Consider the following 27,676-nt stretch of genomic DNA (forward strand, 5'->3'; position numbering starts at 1 on the left):
TGGGCTCAATATCTGAGACCCACATGGTGAAGAAGAGAATCAACTCCCCAAGTTGTCCTTTGACTTCCACATGCACAGCATAGCATGCATGCATCCATATATATTTACACATGCACATGAAGTTTTTTAAAACCAAATAGGAATTAATAATTAAACCTAAAGATAATAGGCCAATAAGTGGCATTTTTTTAGTTTAGGGATAGAATTACAAAGACATAATTGTAGCAGGCAGAAGATAATTGGCAGATACTAACTAATATTAAGTAACAAAAGCATTGTAACAAAGACAAACTTTTTTAGAGCCAGGTGGTGGTGGCACACACCTTGAATCCCAGCACTCGGGAGGCAGAGACACATAGATCTCTGTGAGTTCGAAGCCAGCCTGGGCTACAGAGTGAGTTCCAGGAAAAGCGCAAAGCTGTACAGAGAAACCGGGTGGGGGTGGGGGACAACACGACTTTTTTACATTTATTTTTTTTGTATATGAGTGGTTTGCCTATACGTTTCATGTACATAGACCACATGTGTGCTTGGTGTCCATGGAGTTCAGAAGTGGACATTAGATCCCCTGAAACTGGAGTTACAGATGGCTATGAGTGCCATGTAGGTACTGACAAGAAAACCTGGTTCCTCTGTAAGAGTAGCCGGTGCTCTTAACCACTATCATCTCTCCAGCCCCAGTAAATGCATCTTAAAAACAAAATGAAAAAGTGTATTTGTAACATTTTTGACAGTCGGCATCTCTATTTATAGAACTCTTATAAAACAAAAAGCACTCAAGGGTTGGGGATTTAGCTCAGTGGTAGAGCGCTTGCCTAGCAAGAGCAAGGCCCTGGGTTCGGTCCTCAGCTCTGCAAAAAAAAGAAAAAACCCAAATAAAACAGAAAGACTCACATACTGATACAATGTAAGCTGAGCATGGGCAGATAATTTACACAAGCATAAATACAAAGATAGTAAGCATATGTGGATGTTCATGCATAAAGATCAGAGAAGGCAGTCAGGTGTTCTGCTCTAGCTCTTCACACTGTTTCTTTGAAACATTGTCTCACTGAACCTGCAGCTAGGCTGGTGGCCAGCAAGCCCCAGTAGCCTGATAAACTTCCACCTCTGGCACTGAGGTTACAGGCAAGAGTGCAACTGTATCTGGCTTTTCATATTAGTATTGGGGATTCAAACTCATATTCTCAAGCTTCCATATCTCGCAGCCCCACAGTCATCCTTTAAAAAAAAAAAAAGACAACAGAAGCCTTATATTTGTCCTAACAAACAAGAAGTACAGAAATAAGTAGAGAACATTTTTCATCATTAAGAGTATACTTGCCGGGCGGTGGTGGCGCACGCCTTTAATCCCAGCACTCGGGAGGCAGAGGCGGGCGGATCTCTGTGAGTTCGAGGCCCGCCTGGACTACCAAGTGAGTCCCAGGAAAGGCGCAAAGCTACACAGAGAAACCCTGTCTCGAAAAACAAAAAACAAACAAACAAAAAAAAAAAACAAAAGAGTATACTTATAATCGCAATAAAGGAAGATACTTAGCAGGGCTAAATTTTGGCAATACCCTTTTTAATTTTAAAAGATATTCATAAGTCAGACATGGTAGCACATGCCTATATTCCCAGCTTTTGAAGACAGGAGAAAGATACTTATTTGAAGCCAGCCTGAACTACATGGCCAGTTCAATTTCAGTTCAAAGCAAGACCCTATTTCAAAAACCCCACACTAACCCCAAAGAACAAGACTTAGAAAATTTTATTCAGTATCAGAAAAATTTGTGGGTTTAAATGCCTGAATGTTTGTTTGCATAATCTTAGGAAGTATTGAGTCAAGGTTTTTAAAAGTGTGTGTATGCAATAAACATAAAATTTGACACTTGTATACAAAAAGAAATATGAAAACAGATGGCAAAGACTACTGACCTATGAGTTCCAGAAGTCATAGAGTCTGTATGTCGAGTATAGCATCCTAAGTATTCAGTGATTATCATTAAAAAGACACCACATTTACTCATTTGTATAGCTGTCTTCCCCCCCCCCCCCCCCCCAGTTTTCCTATAGTGATCTTTACCACAAAATGTCTTTAGTGGTTGCATTGTTGAACTCTCGGTACAGAGTTATTAGAGATTGGGTTTGAAGTCTTTAGAAGTGTTTATAAGTTATGGTGCAGATTAATCTTGAATTACATGTTTATTTGGTTTTTTTGTACCTAAGCATGTTTAAAAGGATAAAAACAGCACATGCTATATAGACCGATTGGAAAAGTACTCTTTCATTGTAAGGAAATGAAAAGCCTGAGAAACAGAAAATTAAAATGCTCATTTAAACATAATCAGTGCCTCATACCTCTTTGTATTGATTACTCTGTTAACTCCAGTGGTTTCACAGTTCTAGTTCCATGCCATTGTCACCAGAATAATCATCTCTGATCATGATCCAAACTTTGCCTTCAATGCGTATTATGATTGTCACAGTTTCCACCAAGCCATGAAGCTACAGTTTAAAATGCTTTTATTTAGACTGTAGACAGGATGGCTAGAGATGGAAGCTCTGTTTGGCAAAAATTCCTGTCTAGGGTATATAAGGACCCAAATTTGATCTTCCGTACCATATAGGGTAGGGAAACATGGACCAGGTGCTCTCTCTGTACATCAGAGTCTTCACCTTCAATACAGGGTGATGATAATAACAGTAATGCTAGGATTTATAGACATCTTAACTTTTCATATCAAGCACACCAGCTAGTGCGTGGTATACAAGAAACACTTAAATAGTGGTGGTCTTTTGTTTTGTTTTCTGGGAAATGGAATCTATAGTGTTGTTCAGGCCTAGGCTATCCTTCAGCTCGGGCTCAAGCAGTTCTTCTACCTCAGCCACCTGAGTAGCTGGGACTATAGTCTGTTACACTATCTCTTGACTTTACTTACTTTGAAGGGTGTTTGTATGTTTGTTTTAATTTTCATCATAACTGAGGCTCATGGTATGCATATGGAGTTCAGAAGACAAATTTTGGGAGTCACTTCTCTCCTTCCATCTTTTATGTGGGCTCTAAGGATTGAACCCCAAGCACCTTTACTCGTCAGACCATCTCAAAAACCCTTTCTTTGTAACTTCTTGAGCCTACTAGTTTTTTGTTTTTTTTTTTAAGGCAGGGTCTCATAATATATCCCAGGCTGCCTTAGAATTTGCCGTGTAGACTAGGCTGGCCTAAAATTTGTGGCAATCCTGTGTCTGCCTCAAAACTGGTGGAGCTATAGTCAAGCTTGATCATACTTAGAAACTTAAGGTAAATACATTTTACATGTTTTCTCTAAGCTTTTTGAAAACAGAATAAATATATAATGGCCCTTACACATCTAACTTTGCATGAAGTACATACTAACTAAGTAAATGATCTTTTAACTACAAGTGAATAAAAGTATATTTTTCCTCTGAAATATATTTTATCCTGGAGGCTCTCATAAAAATAAGTACACTACACTACATTAAACACAAAACACAGTCACTAACATACTTAGTTATAGAAACTTGCTTTTTTTAGTGGACCTAAGAATACAGTTAATCTAAACAGAAGGAGTCTTGGTTGTTGGTTTTGTTTTGTTTTGTTTTAATAGTTAAGAAGTTTTTATAGGAACCATTTCTAGCTCCTAGATCAATGCTGAAAACACTAGGAGCTAGAAAAGGATCCAAGATGTTAATGTGTCTCCTACTCAAGAGTGTTTGCTGGAAGAACTCCTGAAAGGGTACACAGATAAATAAAAAAAGATGAATATAGGTATGACAACCTAGCAGGTGGTAGTAGAGAAGTAGAGAGTGGTTTAAGTAATCACCTTGGCATTGATCATTAAAATTGTTCAGATTCGTGTGGGTTTTCTCTGGGACATGGAATGCTTCAGAAATTACATTGATTGTAGTGATGAGAAGTATGTATAGGCATTGGGTTTGAGTAGAGATAATTTAATGGGATAAGGCATAAAAGAGTTAGGACCCATTACAGGTTAGAGGTCAGTGCCTTTGCTACCTAGCCTTACAGTAAGATAGGATTCAGTTCTCATCCACGCTTTGTGTTTCACAGACTTATTGAGCCCTTTAAAGAAATGGAAGTCTCGCTATCTGATGGAGCAGAATATCACCAAGTTGCTTCGGCCTCTGTCTCCAGTTACACCACCCCCTTCCAGCTCAGGCTCAAAGAGTCCCCAGCTGTCCACACCTGGCCAGACTCACCCAGGAGAAGAGGAGTGTCGAAATGGATACAGCCTCATGTTCTCGCCCATCACATCTCTTACTACTGCTAGTCGCTCCAACACTCCTCTGCAGTTTGAGGTGATTGGGGTTTGGTGGTTGGGAGTGGTTGATATGAAAATCGTTATTTATACCTCTTCATTTCAAATATAGTATCATTTCAGATGTTTCTTAACTGTCTTCCATCTTCATCTTATTAAGAAATCGCACCAGGTGGTGGTGGCATGCCTTTAATCCCAGCACTCAGGAGGCAGAGCCAGGTGGAACTCTGTGAGTTCAAGGCCAGCCTAGTCTACAGAGCGAGATCCAGGATAGGCACCAAAACTACACAGAGAGAACCTGTCTTGAAAATACCAAAAAGAAAAAATCAGCAACCTTGGGTCATTGTGGGCTGGTAGCCTTTTGTCTTGGCAGTCCCTGTTCTTGCCAAAATAAGAACAGTGCTGCCAAGATCCCATTCACTTGTCTTTTGGCATTCAGTCCTTCGGTCTCCTTAATTTTAGGTAGTAAGCATGCAGAATCTTTAGTATATATGTTGGTCAAACGAGGTGTCTAGGTTCCTGTGGTACCCATTAGTTTCCCAAGCCTGGGTTTTCAGACTACACTGTGCTCACATCTGTGTGTTAGGCTTCTAACTGTGTAAAGTGTCTTTTCCAGGTTCTTTGGTAGCTCCACTATGGCCTCAGGGGACAGAGACTTAGCAATATTGGTGTATGGCTGATGGTGAATGTTTGTTGTTGTTCTTGTTACTGTTTTGGTTTTCCCATTCCAGGTTACTTTCCCTCCTTGTTATTATGTGTTAGTCTACTGTTATTATGTGTTAGTCTACTAATGGTTGGATTACATTAGAAATATATGTATTAAGCTGTTCCTAAAAGTTATACTCAATCACTTTAGTATTCAAGTTCAAGTGGAAGATGTGAATATAATCCATATGTATTAAAAACTCATCTTTTGCATGTTGCTTTAATTAAATATATATTCTGGGGTGGGGGGCAAATTGATCTACCCACTAAAAAGTCTGACTTTCACTTCTCTGGATGTTTGTTGTCTTGATAAAACTGAATGTCTCACTCTTGTTGAAACTTTTAATGAGTATCTAAGGATTAACAATGCCTGGGTTCTTCTGTGGCTAATGCAAAGGAGCTAGCAACTGAAAGCAGAACAATGTGCTCTATTTCTTACTCAGTCCAGCATTCATTTACTGTAGAGCCAACCTTTCTGGTTGGAAAAATGTCATCCTGTTACATTTGATTTTCTTAGGGAAATTACCATATTCCTGTGTCATTCTTTTTAATCAGATATTAAAACAATTCAGACCTCTCTAACTTTGCCCTCTTAACAGTTAAGCTTTTGTTGCAGTTAGCAATTAGAATGTTATGGTAAGATATCCTAAGGAGAAATTGTCCCTGGGATGCCATCAGTTACAGGAATAGAGTTGCACCTTATCATGGCAAGTTTCATTGTTAATGTGAAGTCACAGAAATTAGAAGTCTTCCAAAACAAGCAAGTTTATACCCAGCACATTTCTTATCCCTTGCTGCATTTAGTAACTATAAAATGCTGTGTAGATGCAAGGTATTTTAAGAGAGAGAGAACATGGATTTTGGTGAATCTTACTCTGTAAGATGAATTGCTAAACAGTCTTATTAGTAAAAAAAAAAAAAAAAAAAAAAAACCCAGAGCCAAATATTGGGGTGAAAACTGAAAGATTAGAGGACTAGGACAAGCCACAGCCAACCTCACCTTACCAACTCCTCAGCCTCCAGAGAGCTACTTCCTATACACCCATGTCTATATGCCTTTTCTGTGTCCTGCCCTCTTACTTCTCTCTCCGCCCAGCTCTATTACTTTCTGTCTGTACAGACCTCCAGACCTCTATGGTTAGCTAGTGGATAAAGGCATGTGCCACCACGCCTGGCTCTATTCCCAGTGTGGCCTTGAACTCATGGAGATCAAGGTGAATCAATGCCTTCCAAATGCTAGGATTAAAGGTGTGTGCTACCATTGCCTGACTTGTATGTTTAATATAGTGACTGGCTCTGTCCTCTGATCCTCAGATAAGCTTTATTGGGGTGCACAGATAAAATATAACCACATTAGTCTAAGCATACAGTTAAAATAACAGGAAGCAGGCTGGTTCAGCAGTAAAGGCACTTGCCACCATGCCTAACCATCTGAGTTCAGCCCCTGCAACCCACATGGTAGAAGTAGAAAACCAACTTCACAAGTTCAACCTCGATTAACTTCACCACACAGACAGACGTACATAAGTACATACATACATACATACATACATACATACATACATACATACATACTTAAATGCAACATTTTAAACATTAAAACATGGAATTTAAAGACATGGCTCAGAGCTTGTTCCATTGCCAGCACTCAAATCAGGAGGGTTACAACCTCCTATAACTTCAGTTCCAAGGGATGGAGCTCCCTCTTGTGTCTTCCTCAGGCATCTGCACTAACATGCACAGACACATAAATTCCTAAATGGTCTTAATAAAAACTCGGAGCCTGATATTGGGGTGAAAGATCAGAGAGACAAAAGAACAAGCCACCCTTTACCTCTAAGACTCCTCAGCCTGAAAAGCTTTCCTCAGCCAAAAAACTTTAGTTCTTGTCCCCTCATACCTTATATAATACCTTTCTTCGTCCACCCTTACCATTTCCTGTCTCAACTTTCCTAGTTAGTGCTGAGAATAAAGGTGTGTGCCACCACTGTCTGGCTCTGTTTCTGTCCTAGACTTAGTCAGTCTCATGTAGTCCAAGGTAGCTTTGAACTCACAGAGGTCCAAACGATCTCTGCCTCCCGAGTGATAGGATTAAAGGTGTATGCCACCACTGCCTGGCTCTGTGTTTAATCTAGTTTCTTGTTCTGTATCCTCTGGTCTTAAGGCAGATTTTATTAGGGTACACAATATATCACCACACATTCACACATAATTTTTTAAAATAAGTTAAAATATTTTAGTGTCTAGAAAATGGGTCAGCAATTCAGAGTTCCTGGTGCTCTTGCCAAGGACTGGGCTTGATTACCAGCACCCACATGGTGGCTCACAACCATCTAACTCCAGTTCCAGGGATCTGATGCTTGCACAGACATATATGCATGTTTAATACCCATACATACATATATATATGTATGTAGATTTATAGGGTTAATAATTACTTTAATTTTTAAATGGGAGAATGCAGTAATTTTTCAAAAGATTATCAGGAAGTGTAACCGTAAGTTTTTCTGTGTCCCGCAGCCATTCAGTCCCAAATAAATACACAGAGGCTTATATTAATTATAAACAGTTGGTCTATGGCTCGAGTTTATTGCTAACTAGCTCTTTTATCTTAAATTGACACATTTCTATTCATCTATGTATCACCCACATATCTCGTGGCTTTACCTGTGTTGCATTACATCTTGCCTCTCGGGTGATGGCTGGAAGCATCTCCCCTGACCCTGCCTTTCTTCCTGTATTATCTTTGTTTGGATTTCCCACGTGGTACAACCTGTCTTGCAGGTCAAAGCAGCTTCTTTATTAACCAATAGTAGCAACACATTCACAGTGTACAGAAAGACCATCCCACAGCAAGGAAGAAAAGAAAATATGTTAAATAGCAAAACTAAAGGTGCATGATTATAAAGCTCTTATTTAAATAAGGCAGTGTCACCATTCTCACCATTACAAAAACAACTTCATCCTACCAATTTTTGTCACCCTGACAGCAATGGTCTTTGCTACATTTGGGTACAGAAAGGTGGTTTTGCAAGTTTTTTTCACCAAAACGATGACACAGAGAGTTGGGCCTAGGCCATATATCTATAATCCTTGCAGTTTGAAGACACCATTAGTTTAAAAAGGAAATAATACACTGAAAGGTGACTCAATACAAAATTTCTATATTGTTCTTCTAATGTACAATTGTTATTTGGAAGAAGAAAATGTTGAAATAAAATTTTTGTTAAAATTTTAAAAAGTAAAATAAAATACAGTCTAGAGTAGCTGTAGTTAAGAGCTCTGACTTTTCTTCCAGGTGACCCAACTTGATTTCCCAACACACCCATATGGCTCCCCACAGCTGTTTGTTAACACTGGTCTCTGGGAATCTAATGCCCTTTTCTGATCCTTTCAGGTACTGACTGAATGCATGTGATACACAGACATGGATGTAGGCAAACGCATACTAATAGAATCTCAGAGTTCTGTTTTTGTTTTTGTCTTAAATATCAAAAAGGTATCACAAGTAAAACCAGCTTCAAGTGGAAAGGGGAAAACTTGGAGTAGGCGACATACATTCAGGACATACCTAGTGCTGAGGGGATGAGGTACACAGGCAAAGAGAACGAGCTTTTCAGGAAGGGAAAGAATCTAGAGGAAGAATGAAAGCAACTTGAAAAAAATTACCCACTTAGCCTTCCCTTTCCTTTTTTTTTGGGTTTTTTTTTTTTTTTTTTTTTTTTTGGTTTTTCGAGACAGGGTTTCTCTGTGTAACTTTGCGCCTTTTCCTGGAACTCACTTGGTAGCCCAGGCTGGCCTCGAACTCACAGAGATCCCTCTGCCTCCCGAGTGCTGGGATTAAAGGCGTGCGCCACCACCGCCCGGCCCCTTTCCCTTCTTCTTCTTCTTTTTTTTTTTTTTTTTAAGATTTATTTATTTATTTTGTATACAGCATGTATGACTGCAGGTCAGAAGAGGGCACCAGATCTCATTACGGATGGTTGTGAGCCACCATGTGGTTGCTGGGAATTGAACTCAGGACCTCTGGAAGGGCAATCAGTGCTCTTAACCTCTGAGCCATCTCTCCAGCCCCCCTTTCCCTTCTTGTGTGCTCTGAGATCTGTACTCTGTCTTACAGGGGCTCTATTGTGCCTTGAACACCCAGCACCTTCCCCACTGAAAACCATTGACTATCCAAACCTTGTTTTGCTGAAGCAGCTCCATATGTCCTTTTATGGCATGGCCTATGTCTGTTCTCTGGGTCACAGTTGTTGATAACTCTCCCCTTACCCTAGCCACTGGTACCCTGAGTCCTTGTCCTAGCTATCATCATCACTTTCCTGTTGCCATTCATATCACCCCATCAAGAGCTCATTGACAGTCCTGTGTGTAGAGAGGCACTGCCTCAGCTGAGTGTCCTGTCTTGTGTATCCTGTGTAGTTCACAGACCAGAGACATAGTCATGGTATGTTTTGCACTTTTTGGGGGGTGGGGGGTTGTCTTACTTTTTTTTGTTTTGTTTTGTTTCATTGTTTATTTTTTGCTTTGTTTTGTTGTGGTACCCAAAATACTATGAATTCTAACTGCTAAGGATGCACAAGTCTAGAAGGAACTAACCGTCTCTCTCTTCTGTTAGATCCCAGGTATTCCCTTGGGTAACTGATAGGGCCTGAAGCTAGAAGAAAGTGAAGAAAGATGATGATCAGAGGGGTATGAGGAGAAGGAACAGAGTTCCTCTAGGAAGAATAAGGGTTAAGGTGCCCTCCCCACCATATAAGAAACACTAAGTACTCTAAAATAAAAAACTTTTTAAAGAGTTTAACATTTCACCTCTTTCCTCAGTTCTGCTTGAGGTGTGTACTTATAGCATGAAACATTAATACCTAGTTTTCCTTAAGTACTTTCCAAGACACCAGGAAGCATTTAGCAGATCACTTTGTCCATGGAGTGAGTTCTGCAGTTAAACATTTTCCCTGTGCATATTTTTTTTTTTTTTTAAATCTTTTTGGTTTTTCATGACAAGGTTTCTCTGTGTAGCTTTGGAGCCTGTCCTGGAACTCACTCTGTAGACCAGGCTGGCCTCGAACTCACAGAGATCCCCCTGCCTCTGCGTCCCGAGTGCTGGGATTAAAGGTGTGTGCCACCATCGTCCCTCTCCCCTGTGCATTCTTAACCATACCTACCCCTGCCTCCAAATAAAAAGGTTGTGGCTAACATCCATGCTTTACTTTCTCTTGTGTTTTTCTTCTTGACTTGGAGTAGATGAATAACATGATACTTTCCGTCCTCTAGAACATATCTTCCCTTGAGGGTTCCCTTGTGCATAGACCTAAGTCCCTGTCACCTGAGGTAGTTACCACACCATCTCAATCACACATGGAAGCTGAGAGTGAGTGCATGAATGTGGTCCTGAATGTGTGGGAGGGCTGGGAATCTTGAGTGAATGGGGTGCTGGGTGGAGGCAGCCACTCATTCACAGCAAGTAGAGTGACTATTCTGTGTAACTGTAGAAATAGACCCAAGAAAGTTAAGTAGCTGTATATATGTTGTGGGGTTAGGGTTTTGTTGTTGTCATTTGGGGGAAGCAGTGGTTGAAGAGTTTCATTCAAGAAGAAAATCTTCAAAGGATACAGATTCTAGTGCTATCAGAGTCTTGTTGGAGAAAGTGATGAATAATGTCTGCGTGTTAACAAGGGAAGTGGGGGTTGGTAGGCACTATCTCAGTATTCATCATGCTGTCGATGTATTATTGGGGTTGAACTGACAACTCTGCATTGGACTTTGGGTCATAGTTGAGCAGCTTCCTTCGTGAATCCAACTTTCTTCAGCTTTCCTTCATGTTCCCTGGAACTCCTTACTGGGTGTAAATATGCAAGAAACCTTAATCCTCTGTTGTACAGTGTCTGGGATATGGTTACTGTACAGTGAATGATGCCTCTTAGACTATCACTGAATGCCTTTGAGTGCTTTTCTTGGAAACCCTTCCTCTGTAAAGATCCTAAATTCAGATTTTAGTGTTAACTTTTATTATAAACTTTAGGCAAATGTAGTAATTATTAACCCTAAAAATCTACATGGAGCCTTTTTCCTCTTAAGGAGAAAGTTATGATCTCTGGATCTTTAGAAATTAACTGATCTTTAATCCCATTCTAAAATAATTAGGGCCCAACTACCTGAGAATTATCCAAAATCTGAGTCAGTAGATTTTCTATAGATCATTAAGGAACTGAAAAGATTGTATTCTCCTAGTTTACTGTTGATTTGCTGGGTATTACTTGTTGGAAAAGTATAGGTTGTTCTGACCTTGGTTGCTAAAGATTCTAATATAACAGGGATTTGATATTTGACGTGGTATTTGGATTTCTGGTACCTTCTTTGTAGGCAGTTGACCTAGTAGAAATCTTGATGTTACGAGAGGATAAGCAATAGTAGGTGGGTTTTATCACTGGTGCTCTTTAGTGGTAGGTATCAGCAGTCCTTTGATACATTTATTGGTAGACAGCAGAGGACACAGAAGAATTGATCAGACAGAAAGTTGCATGAGAAACATAATTCAAGGTATAAGCTAATGATAAACTATCTTTAATGCCATTCTACTGAACCAGTAGTTTACATATTTGGCTTTGCAGCTCCTCTTCTACTTTTCTTCCTTCACCACCTCCCCCATTGATACTAATTTAGTAATGTATAACACCGGATACCAGCAATTTAAGACCTTTCTGTATTGTGCTTGGGGCCAGATATGCCCCTCATTGCACTGCCAGCCCCCAAGTATGCTGTCAGTTGGCCAGCAGCATGATGAAGACTGAGCAGACAGAGTAGTCATGTTGTCTAGTTGCCTGGTGCCAGCTTCCCCAGTGTTCTCATGCAGAAACACTGTGAGTCCTTAGTAGTCTGGCATGTGGGCACTTTCTTTGCTCAATGGACTTGACACATGTTAACGAGTCTCTCTTCTGCTTCTGTCCCTCTCCTTGTATACCTGTGCCCCTCTACCTGCCTTGCTGCCCTTTGACTTTTCCTTTCTACCATGCCCCATATGTCTGTTGATTTTTTTTTTTTTTTTAATCCTTTTCAGCTTTGCCACCGAAAAGACCTGGATTTGTCAAAAGTGGGATACCCAGACTCTAGCACTCACAGCTGTGCTGATAGACCTTCCCTGCTCAACTGCAGTCATCCTGACCTGGCTTCTCATCCCTCTGTCGCTCCAACCTCAGAAGCTGGCTTCCCCAGCAGGAGTGGAGATGGCCCTCAGACCTTGCTGAGAAATTCAGACCAGGCGTTTAGGACAGAGTTCAACTTGATGTACGCCTATTCCCCTTTGAACGCTATGCCTCGAGCAGATGGACTGTATAGAGGGTCCCCCTTGGTGGGGGACAGGAAGCCTTTGCATTTAGATGGAGGATATTGTTCCCCTGCAGAAGGCTTTTCCAGCAGATATGAACATGGCTTTATGAAAGACCTCTCTCGTGGCTCCATGTCACCTGGTGGTGAAAGGGCCTGTGACGGAGTCCCATCTGCTCCTCAGAACCCACCACAAAGGAAAAAAGTAAGTATTCATGTTATATAGGGCCTCTCTTAAAGAGTATTAACCAGATAATTCAGAACTTTCTAAGATCCAATGCATAGCACTTGTCCTACTCTATGCTGTAATCTGTGAAAATTAGATCTTATTTCATTACATTTACTTCTTTGGTTTATGTGGGGTGTATGGGGCATGAATATGCCAAAGGCACATATGTGGATGTCAGAAGGTGATTTGTGGGAATCAGTTCTCTATCCACTGTGTGGACCCTGGGACTGAATTTGAGTCATCTTCAGTCTTGGCATCTCTCAGGCACTGAGAAGTAGACTGTATTAGTACAGCTGGTAAGTGTTGTGAATAGCCAGGACGACTGAAGTGTAGTCAGTAGAAGAGTACTTGTGTAGCCTTCCGTCTCCAGCATCACCAATACAAATAGGCAAATATCCAGCCAGGCATAGTGGCACCTATCTATGACCCTAGCATTCTGGAGGTTGAAGTGGGATTGCAAAGCTGAAGCCATCCTAGGCTTTTAAATAAATGTTGTATGCAACTGAAAGGCTAGAGCACTGGAAAGAATACTAAAAGCTGTGTTACTTGCAGAACTCAGGGGCACAGCTTTTAAGACCGTCATATGTGTTTTCTCAGACAGATGTGGTTCACATACATAATCCCAGCTCCCATTTGTGAAGTTGAAGCAGGAGGATTGAGAAGGTCAATGTCACAGGCTGGAGGGCTGGGTCAGCAACAAAGGACTCAACTTGAGTTCCCAACTCCTGGAGTTAGTGGTTTACAGCTACTTAATGTTAACTCCATCTCCAGGGGTTCTAGTGCCCTCTTCTGGCCTCCATGGGCACCCATACATATACAGAAAAATAAAGAAACTAGATTTTTAGAAAGTTCAAGGCTAACCAGAGCTACATAGAGACCATGTTTTGTTTTCATTAATTCATTTTGTCATCACAGTGGTTGTATAATTAGGGGATTTTCCATTTTGTACGTGAGAAAACTAAAGCTAGTTGAGTAACTTGCCTTTGGTGACAGACACAGCTAATAAATGAAGGAGCCAGGGTATACTACAATGATTCTTATTCCAGACTGCATGTTCTAGCTGTTAATGTGCTGGATCACCTCCTAAATGCTATGGTCGTGGAGCTTCACTAGAGAATACAATTAATAAATCCTGAATTACAGTGGTGGTAGTTGCTCCAAAGGAGTTGTTCATATCTTAGAGGAATCCCCTACGTAGCGGGTAGTTTAAGAGTGAACAGGAAGTCTTTTATTTAGCCTGAGGAGTAGGAATTCAGAGCTGGGTGGTTTAGCTACATTTCAGACGAGAATGAATCAGCCACAAATCTAGATGAGGATGTTACTGTATGATCAGTTTGTGATGCTGCCCTGGGGTGCAGATGGGTGCAGACAGTGGACCGCAGTGATGACACCAGGGAGGACTAGGACCAGGATTCAGTGGGCAGACTAGACCTTAGAGAGCTTGTCATGGTGTGAGGCTTAGAAGTCATGCCTGTTCTCAAAAACCACAAAACCTAAAATCTGTCTGGTGTTTTTGGTTTTGTTTTTTAGTCTATGCTTTTAAGAATATTCTGGGTTGTCATAGTGACTTGGATGTGTTTTTTGTTAGGGACTAAAAATGCCGAGTATCCCATGTGTAACATTTTCACAGAAAAAAACTAGTTATATCCTCATTGAAATAGAGCCTTGTGATGCCAGGCGGTGCTGGTACACACCTTGAATCCCAGCACTTGGAAGGCAGAAGCAAGAGGATCTCTGTGAGTTCGAGGCCAGGCTGGTCTACAAAAGCAAGTTCACGACACCTAAAGCTACATAGAGAAACCCTGTCTCGGGAAAAAAAAAGGGGGGGGGGGGAGAGAGACTTGAGACTTTATTTTAATTACCGTAGTGTTCATTATCCAAGTTTATTAGCTTCTCTCCAAGATTATATATAAAAATGCATACACAAACTATTTTTATTGTTTTGTGGTATTTCACACTAAGGCACAAACTTAAGAGCTTTTATGATAGGAAAAGGAAACACTGCACACAATAGGGAATAAGATAATGATGGGGGTTGAAAGCCTTGTATGAGTAGTACTGACTTACAAAACACATACTAACACTGGTCTGAAGGGATGACTCAGCACTTAAGAGAACTGACAGCTCTTCCAGAGGACCTGGGTTCAATTCCTAGCACTCACATGGCAGCTTTCAACTCTCTGTGACCGCAGTTCTAGGGGATCCAGCACCCTCACACAGACATACATGAAGGCAAAGACACCAGTACATGTAAAATAAAAATAAATTATTGAAAAAATATATAATATGACAAATGTCTTTGCATTTCTAGTTTCATTTGTTATATAAGTAGGAATTGAAGTTAAAGTTGCTTCAGAAATATTTGTAAAATATATTGGGGGGGCTGGAGAGATGGCTCAGCGGTTAAGAGCACTGTCTGCTCTTCCAGAGGTCCTGAGTTCAATTCCCAGCAACCACATGGTGGCTCACAACCATCCGTAATGAGATCTGGCGCCCTCTTCAGGTCAAAAGAACACTGTATACATAATAAATAAATATTTAATATATATATATATATATATGTTACCTGTGATGTGCCAATTTTTTGTACTGAGTGTTAATCAAAGGCCAAGGAATGGGTGACTAGAGAGATGGTTCAGCTGGTAAGAGCATTAACTGGTCTGTCACAAAACCTGAGTTCAGAACCCTAGCACCTACGTGGGGTATCTCACAAGCCTCAATAACTCCAGCTCCAAGGCATTCCCAATTCCCTTTCTTTGCTCTCAAGCCACATACACATACATATGGGTAGATAAAATGGGTTTTTTGGGGGAGGGGTTGGTTTGGTTTTGGTTTTTTGGTTTGGTTTTTTGGTTTGTTTGTTTGTTTAAGGCAGGGTTTCTCTGTGTAGCTTTAGATGTCCTGGAACTCATTCTTTACACCAGGCTGGCATTAGACTCAGAGATCCACCTGCTTCTGCCTCCTAAGTGCTGGGATTAAAGGTGTGTACCACCACACCCAGCTCATAATACAGTATTTTAAAGTCAAGGAAAGGCCAGTGGGAAATCAGTGTGTAAATGCACTTGCTGCCAATTGACAGACCTGAGTTTGGTCCCCAGGACACATGTAGTAGAAGGAGTGAATCCACTTCCCCAGGTCATCCTTTGACCTACACGTTAATGAATAAGTAGATGGGGTTTTGTTTTGTTTGTTTTTTAATTAAAACTAAATAAGCTTATGTGTGGTGTCGTACTTCTGTGATCTTAGGACCTGGGAGACTGGGGTAGTTAGATCCTAAATCCAAGGGCTGCCTGGTCTACATAGATTCAGTCTCACCAAAAAAAAAGAAAATACAAATAGAGCTAGGCATGGTGATACTTGACTCTAGTCTATCCAAGCACTTAGGAGAAGCAGGAATTTGAGACCATACAGGATACATGAGACTATCTCCAAAGAAACCCAACTCTTCGCTTCAAAAATAAAATACATGCTAGCAAGATGAGTTAGCAGGTAAAAATGCTAGCCATGTAGCCCTGGCAACCTGAGTTGGATCTCTAGAACCCACATTTAAAAAGCCAGAGCCAGGGCTGGACAGATGGCTTGACAATTAAGAGCTGCTCTTTCAGAGACTAAGATTCAATTCCCAGCACCCACATGGCTCACAATCGCTCTTATTCAAGTCCTGGGGATTTCACCAGCACCAGATACACATGCAGGCAAAACACTCACACACACACACACACACACACAAATGCTTTTAACTCTAGAGCCAAAGTCTATAATCCCAGCCTCAGCACTCATAGCAAGATACAAAGTAGAGACAGGAGAATCAGCCAGAAGTCCACATATGTGGTGCAAGGGCAGAAGTAACAAGACAAATTCCCTCAAAAAGAACCAACTCCAGAAAAGTTGTCCTCTGACCCCCATATATGCATCATTATATGTGCTTGTACACACAGAGAGAAAAATTAAAAGCCCAATAAGTTTAACCTATACCTTATTACAACTTATAGCTTAGTCAAGAAACAAGATTCTACAGAAGGCTCAATAAGCAATAGAGCACAGTACTTGGTGGACAGGAAAAAGATCTGTTGTTGACAGCAGGGGGAGGGGTGTGGAAATGAGTAAAGATTAGAAGGTGGTTTGAGGATTTGGAAAACATTTCCAAGTTACAGATAGGTTGCTGAATTCTATAAATGAAATTTCTTCTTGCTTTACAATACTTTTATTCCCTTATATGTAATACAAATAACCCCAAATCCCATTGTGTGTTTTCCAAATTTGAGTATAATGAAGAACCATGAAATACATACCTTTTTCCTCTTGGTGGTCCTTTATTTATTGTGGGTTGGTTTGTTTGTTTTTGATGGAGTGGGTGTTCCTAGGGAGTGAAGGACTGGTTTTTCCAAGGTGCATAAAAATTGCTTTTTTTTGCCCTATTCTCACAGATGCCCCAGTTCTCACAGATGCCCCAGTTGTTGGACGTAACTGATAGGTGACGAAGGTGGCAGTAATCTCAAAGGCTCCTCTGAAGACAGTCAGAGGATGCAATCCGCTTGAGCGCCAGTCTTCAAAAAATGACATTTAGGATATTCTTTTCCCCCTTACCAGTTTCTGACTGGCTTGAATCTGTAGCAGTGATCAGATCTCTTTTATACCTGAAAAAGGTTGTTATATGGGGGCTGGAAAGATCTCTTAGTGGTTAAGAGCCCATACTGCTCACCTAGATGATCTGAGTTCAGTTTACAACACCTACATCAGATGGTCTCTCCAGGGGTATTCCAACTCCAGCACCTGCACTCACACACACAGCCATACACACATACAGTTTTAAAATACAATAAAGGTTATCATAATTGGTGCCTGCTTTGTTTGCATGGCTTGCTACTGCTTTACCCAGGACTCTTTTCTTTTCCCTGTTGCCAGTAAGCCACTCGCTAATGATACCTTCTTCTTCATATCTAGGTATCCTTGCTAGAGTACCGCAAACGGAAACAAGAAGCCAAGGAGAATTCTGGTGGGGGAAATGACTCTTCACAGAGCAAAAGCAAGTCTGCAGGAGCTGGGCAAGGCAGCAGTAACTCTGTTTCTGATGCTGCTGCCCATGGTGTGCAGGGATCCTCAGCCCGGACCCCCTCGTCCCCTCACAAAAAATTCTCCCCATCTCATTCCTCCACATCACATTTGGAGGCGGTAAGCCCATCAGATTCCAGGGGCACTTCCTCCTCTCACTGCAGACCTCAAGAAAACATCAGCAGTAGGTGGTAAGTTTATATTTAATTAGCTTTATAATTAAATTCAGGTAGGAAGTATTTATTCAGATCATTCCCAATTTTACCTAAATTGTATGAGAGCACTTCCCTGAGACAGCAGCCTCCAATTTGCTGTTTGTCCTGTTCAGCTAGTTAGTATAAGCACATCCCACTCTTCAGAGTCTCACTGGACAATGTGTAGTGAAGTTGTGGGTACCCATAAGCGATTTTATTAAGAGGGCTCTTTGTCTTAATTTATATGAAAAGTAAGTAAACAGCCAAACCGTGTGTGTGTGTGTGTGTGTGTGTGTGTGTGTGTGTGTGTGTGTGTGTGTACATACGTACATACATGCATATGGAAGTCAGAGGATACTTCTGGAATCAATTCTTCCTTGCCACTGTGTTGGTTCTGGAGATTGAACTTGGGTCTTTAGACTTGGTAACAAGCACCTTTATCTTGCCAACTCCAGGCTCCTTTAATTCAAGAACTGTGTCCCTTGCAGCTAGCATATACAGAGTGATGAAATGCTCTGAAAGGACTTGTCTGGTTTAGAAGACATCATAGAAAACAAAATAAGTAATACTAATGACAAGTTGTGGGTGTTGGGTGAAATAGGATTACAGGTTGGTTTAGTTTTTCTCTATAATTTTTTGAGGCAGAGTCTCATTCTGTAGCCCAAACTGGCCTTGAACTCTTTGATCCTGCTTTTGCTTCCAGGGTGCTGGCATTATAGACATGCATCACAGAACCCGAGCTAGGGATACAGCTCTCAGTGTTTCTTTCTTTCAGAGGTGGAGTGGAAGATACATTGACGTACATTTGGAAGCCCACGATCAACACTGGGTCCCTGCCTCTATCACTTTCCACCTTATGAGACAGAATCTCTTATAGAACTTGGAGTTCACTGATTAAGCCAGAGTCTCTGGCCAGTGAGCTCCAGGGATCCTCGAGCATGGGGATCTTGAAATAAAGAAATGAGCCTGGGAAAGAAGAGACAAAGTTTCAAATCCTTATATTCATTAATATGAGTCCTTTATAACCTATAGTATATAACCTATAGTATATGTGTCAGGAACACAGCTTCACAGAGGAGAAAAATTCACATAAGAGACTGTACTGTGGCTGGCCAAACGGTGGTGCAGAGGCAGGGAGGTCTCTGAGTTCAAGACCAGTCTGGTCTACAAAGCCTGGACAGCCAGGACTACACAGAAATTTTGTCTCGAAAGAAGAAGAAAGAGAGAGACTCGACTGCACCATCTTTGTTACAGTTACTTGTTTCAGACTCTTGGCTCGAAATTCTTACACCCTGGTACCTTTGCAGGATGGTTCCTACATCTGTTGAACGACTCCGAGAAGGAGGAAGCATCCCTAAGGTTCTCCGAAGCAGTGTGAGAGTGGCCCAAAAGGGAGAGCCCTCCCCCACATGGGAGAGCAACATCACAGAGAAAGAGTCAGGTAAGCCACAACACGTGCTGGGATGAAATGCGTCTTTCTGACACGCCTGGGTTCTGCTCCACCCTAGTCTCCAGCTCAGTCTTGCTCTTTGAGCTACAGTATTCATGAGATCTAGCATTGCTTGCTCTCTGTCTGCTCTTTTCCCAAGGGATACTTTTCTGTAACTCTCATCTCTCCAAAGTTCCGGAGCTCCACCTCCATGAAGGATGAAGAAAAAGAAGGAGACAAGAATAAGATGAGGCATTTAAAATTTAGCGCATAATTAACCACTTAGTTTGCCCTCCTGGCATGCTGCGCTCATTTTATCACAGAGAGCAGCATGTGTTGATACTATTGATTTGAGTGGATGATGTCTATTTTCCTGTGTATTCTGAGAAGCCAAAGTTGATTTTTATAATGCTTTCCAGACCCTGCAGATGGAGAAGGCCCAGAGCCGTTGAGCTCAGCACTCTCTAAAGGAGCAACTGTTTACAGCCCTTCCAGATACAGCTACCAGGTAAGTCTGCTGAGCTCTAAGGAGAGGGGTGCCTGTGGAGATGTGCTATATTCCTAGTCATGATAACACTGTCAGCTGCTGACGTTAAATAGTGTCTCAGCAGCCCTGTAAGTCAGCCATCATCTGCTTACCTCAGGGATTTCAGTAAAGCAAATGAGATAATCAGAGATTGTTGCTGATACCCTTTAAAAACTGTTTTTAGGGGCTAGAAAGGCACTTGTGATCAAGCCTGATGAACTGAGTTTAATCCCCAGAACCCACATAGTGGAAGGAAAGAATGTACTCCTGGTTGTCCTAAGACTTCCACATTAGTGTTGTAGCACATATACATACACACTTTTTAATGCAAAGAATAAAAATAGAATGTTGTAGCCAGGTGATGGGTGGCACACACCTTTAATCCCAGCACTTGGGAGGCAGAGGCAGGGGGATCTTCGAGGCCAGCCTAGCCTCTAGTGTGAGTTCCAGGACAGCCAGGGTTACACAGAAAAGCCCTGTCTCAAAAAAAAAAAAAAAAAAAAATTATGATAAAATAAACGTAGACTGTTGTAAGCACTCCACAGTTTTGACGGGACTGTTAACTTCCTTACACTTTCCTCCCTACTCTTTGAAGCTCCTCCAGTGTGACAGTCCACGGACAGAATCACAAAGCCTCCTTCAACAGAGTTCGTCCCCCTTTAGAGGACATCCCACCCAGTCTCCAGGATACAGTTATCGAACTACTGCACTGAGACCTGGAAACCCCCCCTCTCATGGTTCTTCAGAATCATCCCTCTCTTCCACATCCTACCCCAGCCCTGCCCACCCTGTGTCCACAGACTCGTTGGCCCCATTTACGGGGACTGCAGGGTATTACAGCAGCCAGCCGCATTCTGGAAACAGCACTGGCAGCAATCTTCCGAGGAGGAGCTGTTCTTCGAGTGCTGCTAGCCCTACCCCACAGGGCCCCTCAGACTCACCAACCTCAGACTCGGTTTCTCAGCCCAGCACAGGAACGCTGAGTTCCACCTCCTTTCCTCAGAACTCTAGGTCGTCATTGCCATCAGACTTACGGACTATCAGTCTGCCCAGTGCTGGGCAGTCAGCTGCCTACCAGGCCTCCAGGGTATCTGCGGTTTCCAATTCACAGCACTACCCACATCGTGGGAGTGGGGGTGTACACCAGTACCGACTCCAGCCACTGCAAGGGTCAGGAGTCAAGACTCAGACAGGACTTTCCTAGGGCTTCTGGATATGGGCAAACTGAACTTGATGAGCCCATAGCTGCTTCCTTCCAGCTGCCTCTGGAACCAAGGCCGAGCATATTGCTGGGGAAGAGGGGTACAAGGTGCCAGAGGAATGGGTCTGGTCAGCAAGAAATGAGACTTGTGGTCGTGACTGGCCTCCGGCCTTGGAGAAAGATGTAAATCTTGTCTGAAGCAGAGACTATAAAGAAGTTTCTCCCTGCTGTTAAGGGTACATTGTTAACAAGCAAATGGTGTTTCGGTTAGTAACGGTTCTAAGTGCAATGACTTGTGTTGAAGCCTATGTCTCCCATCCTTGCCTGTAGCCTGTAGTCACTTGTGCAGTAAGGACATCTTTTTCAATAAAAAAAAAAAATTTTTTTTTTTCTTTTCAAAAGAAAAAAGTGGAAAGAGCCAATCTCAAAGCCCAAGCCATCTGAGTAGTGTTAGGGTTTTATGCACTTAAGAAAAAAAAAAAAAAAGGTAGGTATGTAAATGTTTGCTGTGAGACAACCATTCCAAAAGCAGGTGCATGGTCAAGGTGTGTCCACCAGGAATGCTCCCTACCTTAGTCTTAAAGCCACTAGGAAATGGGCAGAGAGAGGAATGCTCACCACTTACTCTGACTGAGGCTTGCCTGGCTTTGAGAGGAGCTGGTGGTCAGCTCTTGGTTATTTGGGAGCAGATTTGGGATGGATTGGGCCCCAGCTGTTACCATCCCACTCCTCCTTCCCACATTTCAGTGGGTTAATAATAGCCCGATGAAGTAAGCAGAGAAGGAGGTGGGCCAGTTTAGGAAGGATCCAGTGGTCTGGGGAACCTTTGAGTTTTAATTTTCCTATTCCCAGTTCACCGGGAGTTGCTGTCCTAAGAACAGGACTGCCTCCGTGACTGAGAAGCATGCACTTACGACTGCAGGGTAAGAATGGGGCAGATAGGCTGTAGAGTGGCACCGACAGGGCTGTGATTGTGTGTGGGGTCTGCCCCGCAAAAGTTTCTTTAGGGGATGCTTACATGACAGTGGGCAGGTGAGAGTTAACAAGTCACCCATACCCCTAACACTGTTCTGGATGAGAGACAAGAGCAGACTGGCTTCTCCCCATCAGTGCATTGTGCCTGTTGTACACCCCTGGAGGAGCCCTGGAGCCAGCCCAGGTGGGGTACACAATCTTTTTAAATTCCATATGGTTGCCAGCTTATTTCTTTCACTTGTTTACTGTAATACCTGGCGTGTTTTTATTTATCTAATTTTGTATTCAGCTATAACCATGGTAGGGTAGTGAGTGTATGACAGTGTGATCCCTGGTGCTGCAGTGGACCGGACTTCTTTTGGACAAGATATACTGTGAGTCTCCCTCCTTACCTCTAATCTGTTTTCTTTCCCATTCCCCAGCCTCTTTCATCTCCTTTTCTACCCTGACCTACAACTATCATATGCACAGTCTTCTCTCTTTGTGTGTGACTGTTACAAAATTTCACTTTTCAAAATTGAAATCAGGTGTTTGCTCAAATGAGGGGAGATTTTCTGTTTTGGTTTTAGTTTTTTTTACTTTGTTTTGTTTTGTTTTTAATGCTGAACCCTCAGCATAATACTTTTCTTTTTGTTGTTTTCCCCACAAACCCATCAGTCTGGGAGAGCATTGGGAGTGGAAATCATGTTGCCTGGGATGCCGGTTTCTTTGTATATTATATAAAACGTATGTAAATGTCTCTCCATTTGGGCTGGGGTTTGCATTCTCCCCTTGGCTAAAAGCTAAGGGGAGAGGCCAGCGGGCAGGCGGCCCTCACCCTGCCTGGCACGTGCAGAGACCCCAGCCACTCTGTGTGGGCAGGGTGCTGTCAAGACCAGACCTCTGGGGGGGAGGGTGGGGGGAGGGGGGACTCTTGGAAGGGAAGGAGCATCGCTTCTTCCTCAAGTGGAGTGTTTACACCTTGCTGTAACATTTGAACTTTCACAAGAGATGTAATAATTTTGATAATAAAATTCTTAACCATAAATCATCATAATGTTGAGAATGTGTTTGTTCTAGAACATCACTTTTCCTGATTTAACCTTACCTGACCAAGCACAAAATGAACCCATGTCCAAAAGAGTTGCTATCAGTGGATTTTGGCCTATGGTGTGGCCAAAAATCCTGATTCATCTTCCTCAGGCCATCTGTGATTGATATCAGGCCAATGTTAATGCAAATCTACAGTATTGGAAGTGTCCCTAGTGTCTATCATTTACTTGGGAGTTAGACATTGGTGTCTCTTATATAAAGGCAATACCAGACATTATTTGTGGTACTAAGTGAATTGTGCTTATTAAAATGGAAATGAGTCTGAACAAAGCAGGTGTCTCTTCTCTCCTAGAGCTTAGGTTCTAGGGGAGAGAGAAACCAGTGTGTGACTTTAAAGTTCCATACCATGTTATTGCACCAATTTCACCATGATAGCACCAGAAGTATAAAAATGGAAGCTCTTGCCCTTTCCAAACCCCAATAACAGCTTTGGAGATCCAAATAAACAAACCAATTGTCACCTGCCTTTCAGCAGCCCAAGACACTGACTCCAGAAGCACCTCAAATAGCCTTAGAAGAGCACCTCAAGAAAACAATCAATCATGCTCCCTCACCACTGAGCAGTCTTGAAAAAGAGACGGCACTTGTCTTCAATGGCAAGTGTCAAGCCCGTAAACACCAGGTAAGACTGACTGTGAAGCAGCTCTATGCCCTTGATCTGCCCAAGGTCAGTGTCCTAACTTAAGGCCAATAGGCAAGGCATATATATACTCAACTGGTTCCTGACAACAGTGCTGGTAGGCGGTGCCAGCAAAGTTGGGATCATCTAAGCCCTTGCATGCTGCATGTATCCCAGGGTAGCTATGAATATGGCCCGACACAATTATAAACCACAGTGTCACTGCAGTGTCAAAAGGTTGATACCTCTAAAAAGCTAGGTCATTTGAGATATAAATTTTCTCAACCATTATAAAGGAAAACAACTCAGTGCTACTGTTTTCAGGACAGATGTCTAGAGTGGTTGAAAGAGCCTCTTTGGTTTTTTTGGTCAGGAAAAGTCCAAGAGTTGACACTGAAACTGAGACCTTGGTGATGATGAGGGGGTCATTGGCTAGTGCTAATTATTTCAGGAAGTGTATTTATTTCAGGAAGCTCCATTAGAAAAAGCTTGGTTGAGACGGAGCTGGGAGAAAGTTAGCTGAAGATCCAGTGATAGAACTGAGGAGATGGGGTGAGCCATGTCATCTGTTCTCTTTCTCAGCTCTTTGGAACTGTAGAAAAGCAACTGTAGACAGTATGTGACCCCTAGGAAAGGCATCTCCAGAAATAGGTAGGTGGAAGAAAGTTAGATTTGGCCTGTAGTCTGTAGTTTGTGATCCCTAAATGGAAGTCTCTAAAGTGTCCACATTCGAAGCAATGTGGAGAATCCGCAGGATTTCAAGCAGAAAAGTGGCATGATCTACTAGATGGTTGCTGTTTTCTTAAAATTCCTCTATTTAACGTTGTCTTGGTGCTGTTGAGGGAAAAATTAATAGAAACTGAAAAAACAGTTTCCAGCCATTAACAATTATTCAGGCAAACTATGTGATGGCAGTTGTGATGGCTATTCTTGGTTGTCACTTTGTGTACATCTGGGATTAACTGAAATCTAAAAATGGAAAGCATACCTGTGAGAGAGATTTATTTTTACTGCTTAATTTGAAGTAGGAAGATCCACTTCTAACCTAGATCTTTGAGGTAGGAAGACATGTCTTTAATCCTGATCTTTTGAGTTGAGAAAAGACATGCCTTTAATCTAGAACTTGAGGTGGGAAGAAACATCTTTAATCTAGGCCACCCATTCTGTTGGGAACCTTGTTGAAGGACAGGGAAGAAGGAAGCTTATGCTTTGCCTGCTTGCCCTTGCCTTGCTAGCAAGTCCATCTCTTCATTGGCATTAGAGCCTACTTCTTCAAGATTCCAGTGTATACTGAAGACCCACTGAGACATCCAGCTTTGTGAATTGAGCAACTACTGGATTCTTGGAACTTCCATTCACACCCAGCTACTGTGGGATGTTCTGTATGCTGTGAATGTGTTGTTCTGATTGATTGATTGATTGATTGATTGATTGATTGATAAATAAAATGCTGATTGGCCAATAGCCAGGCAGGAAGTATAGTATAGGCGGGATAAGCAGAGAAGAGAGTTCTGGGAACAGGAAGGCTGAGTCAGGAGTCGCCAGCCAGAGACAGAGGAAGCATGATGTGAAAGTACCAGTAAGCCAGGCAACTTATAGATGGATAGAAATGGGTTAATTTAAGATATAAGACCTAAGGCCGGGCCGGGGTGGTGGCGCACGCCTTTAATCCCAGCACTCGGGAGGCAGAGCCAGGCGGATCTCTGTGAGTTCGAGGCCAGCCTGGGCTACCAAGTGAGTTCCAGGAAAGGCGCAAAGCTACACAGAGAAACCCTGTCTCGAAAAACCAAAACAAAACAAAACAAAAAAAAAAAAGATATAAGACCTAGATAGCAAGGAGCCTGCCACGGCCAGTTTATAAATAACATAAGTCTCTGTGTTTACTTGGGTCTGAGCGGCTGAGGGCCTGGGTGGAACTGGAGAAAACTCCAGCTATACCCAGCCATTGTTGGATTAGCTGGACAGCAGCCTGTAAGTCATTCTAATAAATCCCCTTTCTCTCATTCTAGTAAATATATATATATATATATATATATATATATATATATATAGAGAGAGAGAGAGAGAGAGAGAGAGAGAGAGAGAGATTCATTCTTAAAAGTTGTGTTACTACAGAGAGCCCTGACTCATACAGCAGCCTTCTATTAAAATGTCAATGCTAGAGATGAAAAGTGGCTGAAATCAGGTATGTTTTACAGTTACACAGCAGAATTTATCAATGGATTGATAAATTTGATTGGCAGAAGTTTACTCAGTATCTCTGTTTTGCTGAGTGTGAAAGGTATCAAACATGGCGTACTGGATGGTTTTGTGTATCCACTTGACACAAACTAGAATTACCAGAGAGGAAGGAGCCTCAATTGAGGAAATGCCTCCATGAGATACAGCTGTAAGGCATTTTCTCAATTAGTGATTGATGGAGGAGGGCCCAGCCCACTGAGGGTGGTACCATCCCTGGGCTAGTGGTCCTGGGTTCTATAAGAGAGGCTGAGCAGGCCATGGGGAATAAGCCAGTAAGCAGCACTCCTCCATGGCCTTTGCATCAGCTTGTCCCTCCAGGATCCTACCGTGTTTGTGTTCCTGACTTGACTACTTCAATGATGTACAGTGATATGGAAATGTAACCCAAATAAACCCTTTCCTCACCAACTTGCTTTTTGGTCATGATGTTTTGTTGCAGTAATAGAAACCCTAAGACACATGGTAACAGTATTGTAACTAAAGTAAAGCACTCAGAAGGTAAATGTGGTGGTTTGAAAGAAAATGGCCCCCAAAGGGAATGGCACTTTAGGACGTGTGGCCTTGTTGGAATAGATGTGGTCTTATTGGAGGAAATCTATCAATGTGGAGGTGGGCTGTTAGGTCTCATCCCTGCCCAGTGTCTCAGACCACTTCCTGTTGCCTGCAAGATGTAGGACTCTTCAGCTACTTCTCCAGCACCATGTCTGCCTGTAAGCACCATGCCCCACCATGATGATAATGGACTGAACCTCTGAACTGTAAGTGAGTCACCCCAATTAAATGTTTTCTTTTATAAGAGTTGCCGTGGTCATGGTGTCTCTTAACAGTAATAGAAACCCTAAGACAATAAGGATTCCTATTGCATTTTGGAGAGGATACCCTAGGAATATCTAGAAAACCTGTCACCATCTACCACATGGTCCTCTTTTAAAAACACGAGTTTTAGCCGGGCAGTGGTGGCACACACCTTTAATCCCAGAACTCAGGAGGCAGAGGCAGGCAGATCTCTGTGAGTTCGAGGCCAGCCTGGTCTACAGAGCGAGATCCAGGAAAGGTGCAAAGCTACAAAGAGAAACTCTTGTCTCTAAAAACCAAAAATAAATAAATAAAAACAGGAATTTTTAGCAGGCCTGGTGGTGCACGCCTTTAATCCTAGCACTGTGAAGCAGAGGCAGTCAGAACTCTGAATTCAAGGCCAATCTGGTCTACAGTTGGAACTCTGTGAATTCAAGGTCAGCCTGGTCTACAGATCGAGTTCCAGAACAGCCAAAGCTGTTAAACAGAGAAACCCTGTCTTGAAAAACTAAAAAATAAATAAATAAGTGAATGAATGAATGAATAAAATAAAAAACAGGTGTTTTTAGCTGGGCTGTGGTGACACATGCCTTTAATCCCAGCATTTGGAAGGCAGAAGCAGGAGGATCTCTATAAAGTCAAGGCCAGCCTGGTCTACAGATTGAGATCCAGGACAGCTGAAGCTGTTAAACAGAGAAACCCTGTCTTGAAAAACAACAACAAACCACCAAGTATTTTTGTGTTCATTGTAACATTTGTCAGAATTTTGTGAGGGAATCAAGCCAGACACTGGAAGGTGAAGATGAGAACTGAGATGCAATGTTGAGGCGCGTTTTATGGCTTCTGATAGTGAGTAAACATGTTTCCTACCAGATATGAAGGATGGCTTTTCTTAATCATTGACAGCTCACCTGTATGCAAAATAGGAAGGTACAACATTTAACTGCTTATTGGGAATTAGTGTATTTGCTATTATCAAGTGCCAGCTGTGTTACTGAATGTTTAGTTTTTCTTGTGG

General features: G+C 42.1%; 1 protein-coding gene across 31 annotated transcripts in view; it reads left to right on the top strand.

Moving 5' to 3' along the window:
* Setd5 (SET domain containing 5) overlaps positions 1–22,938 on the top strand; it is an 89,945-nt gene extending 67,007 nt beyond the window's left edge. For all 31 annotated transcript variants that reach the window (XM_076567563.1, XM_042273792.2, XM_076567550.1 and 28 more), the window contains 6 exons: positions 4,070–4,317; positions 12,040–12,510; positions 17,479–17,777; positions 19,088–19,221; positions 19,629–19,717; positions 20,331–22,938. In XM_076567563.1, the coding sequence (XP_076423678.1) occupies positions 4,070–4,317; positions 12,040–12,510; positions 17,479–17,777; positions 19,088–19,221; positions 19,629–19,717; positions 20,331–20,939 (1,850 nt within the window). In that variant the 3' untranslated portion in view covers positions 20,940–22,938. The remainder of the gene's footprint in view (positions 1–4,069; positions 4,318–12,039; positions 12,511–17,478; positions 17,778–19,087; positions 19,222–19,628; positions 19,718–20,330) is intronic.
* The last annotated feature ends 4,738 nt before the right edge of the window (positions 22,939–27,676 follow it).

Source organism: Peromyscus maniculatus, chromosome 3, assembly GCF_049852395.1.
Source record: "Peromyscus maniculatus bairdii isolate BWxNUB_F1_BW_parent chromosome 3, HU_Pman_BW_mat_3.1, whole genome shotgun sequence".
Taxonomy (NCBI): Eukaryota; Metazoa; Chordata; class Mammalia; order Rodentia; family Cricetidae; genus Peromyscus; species Peromyscus maniculatus.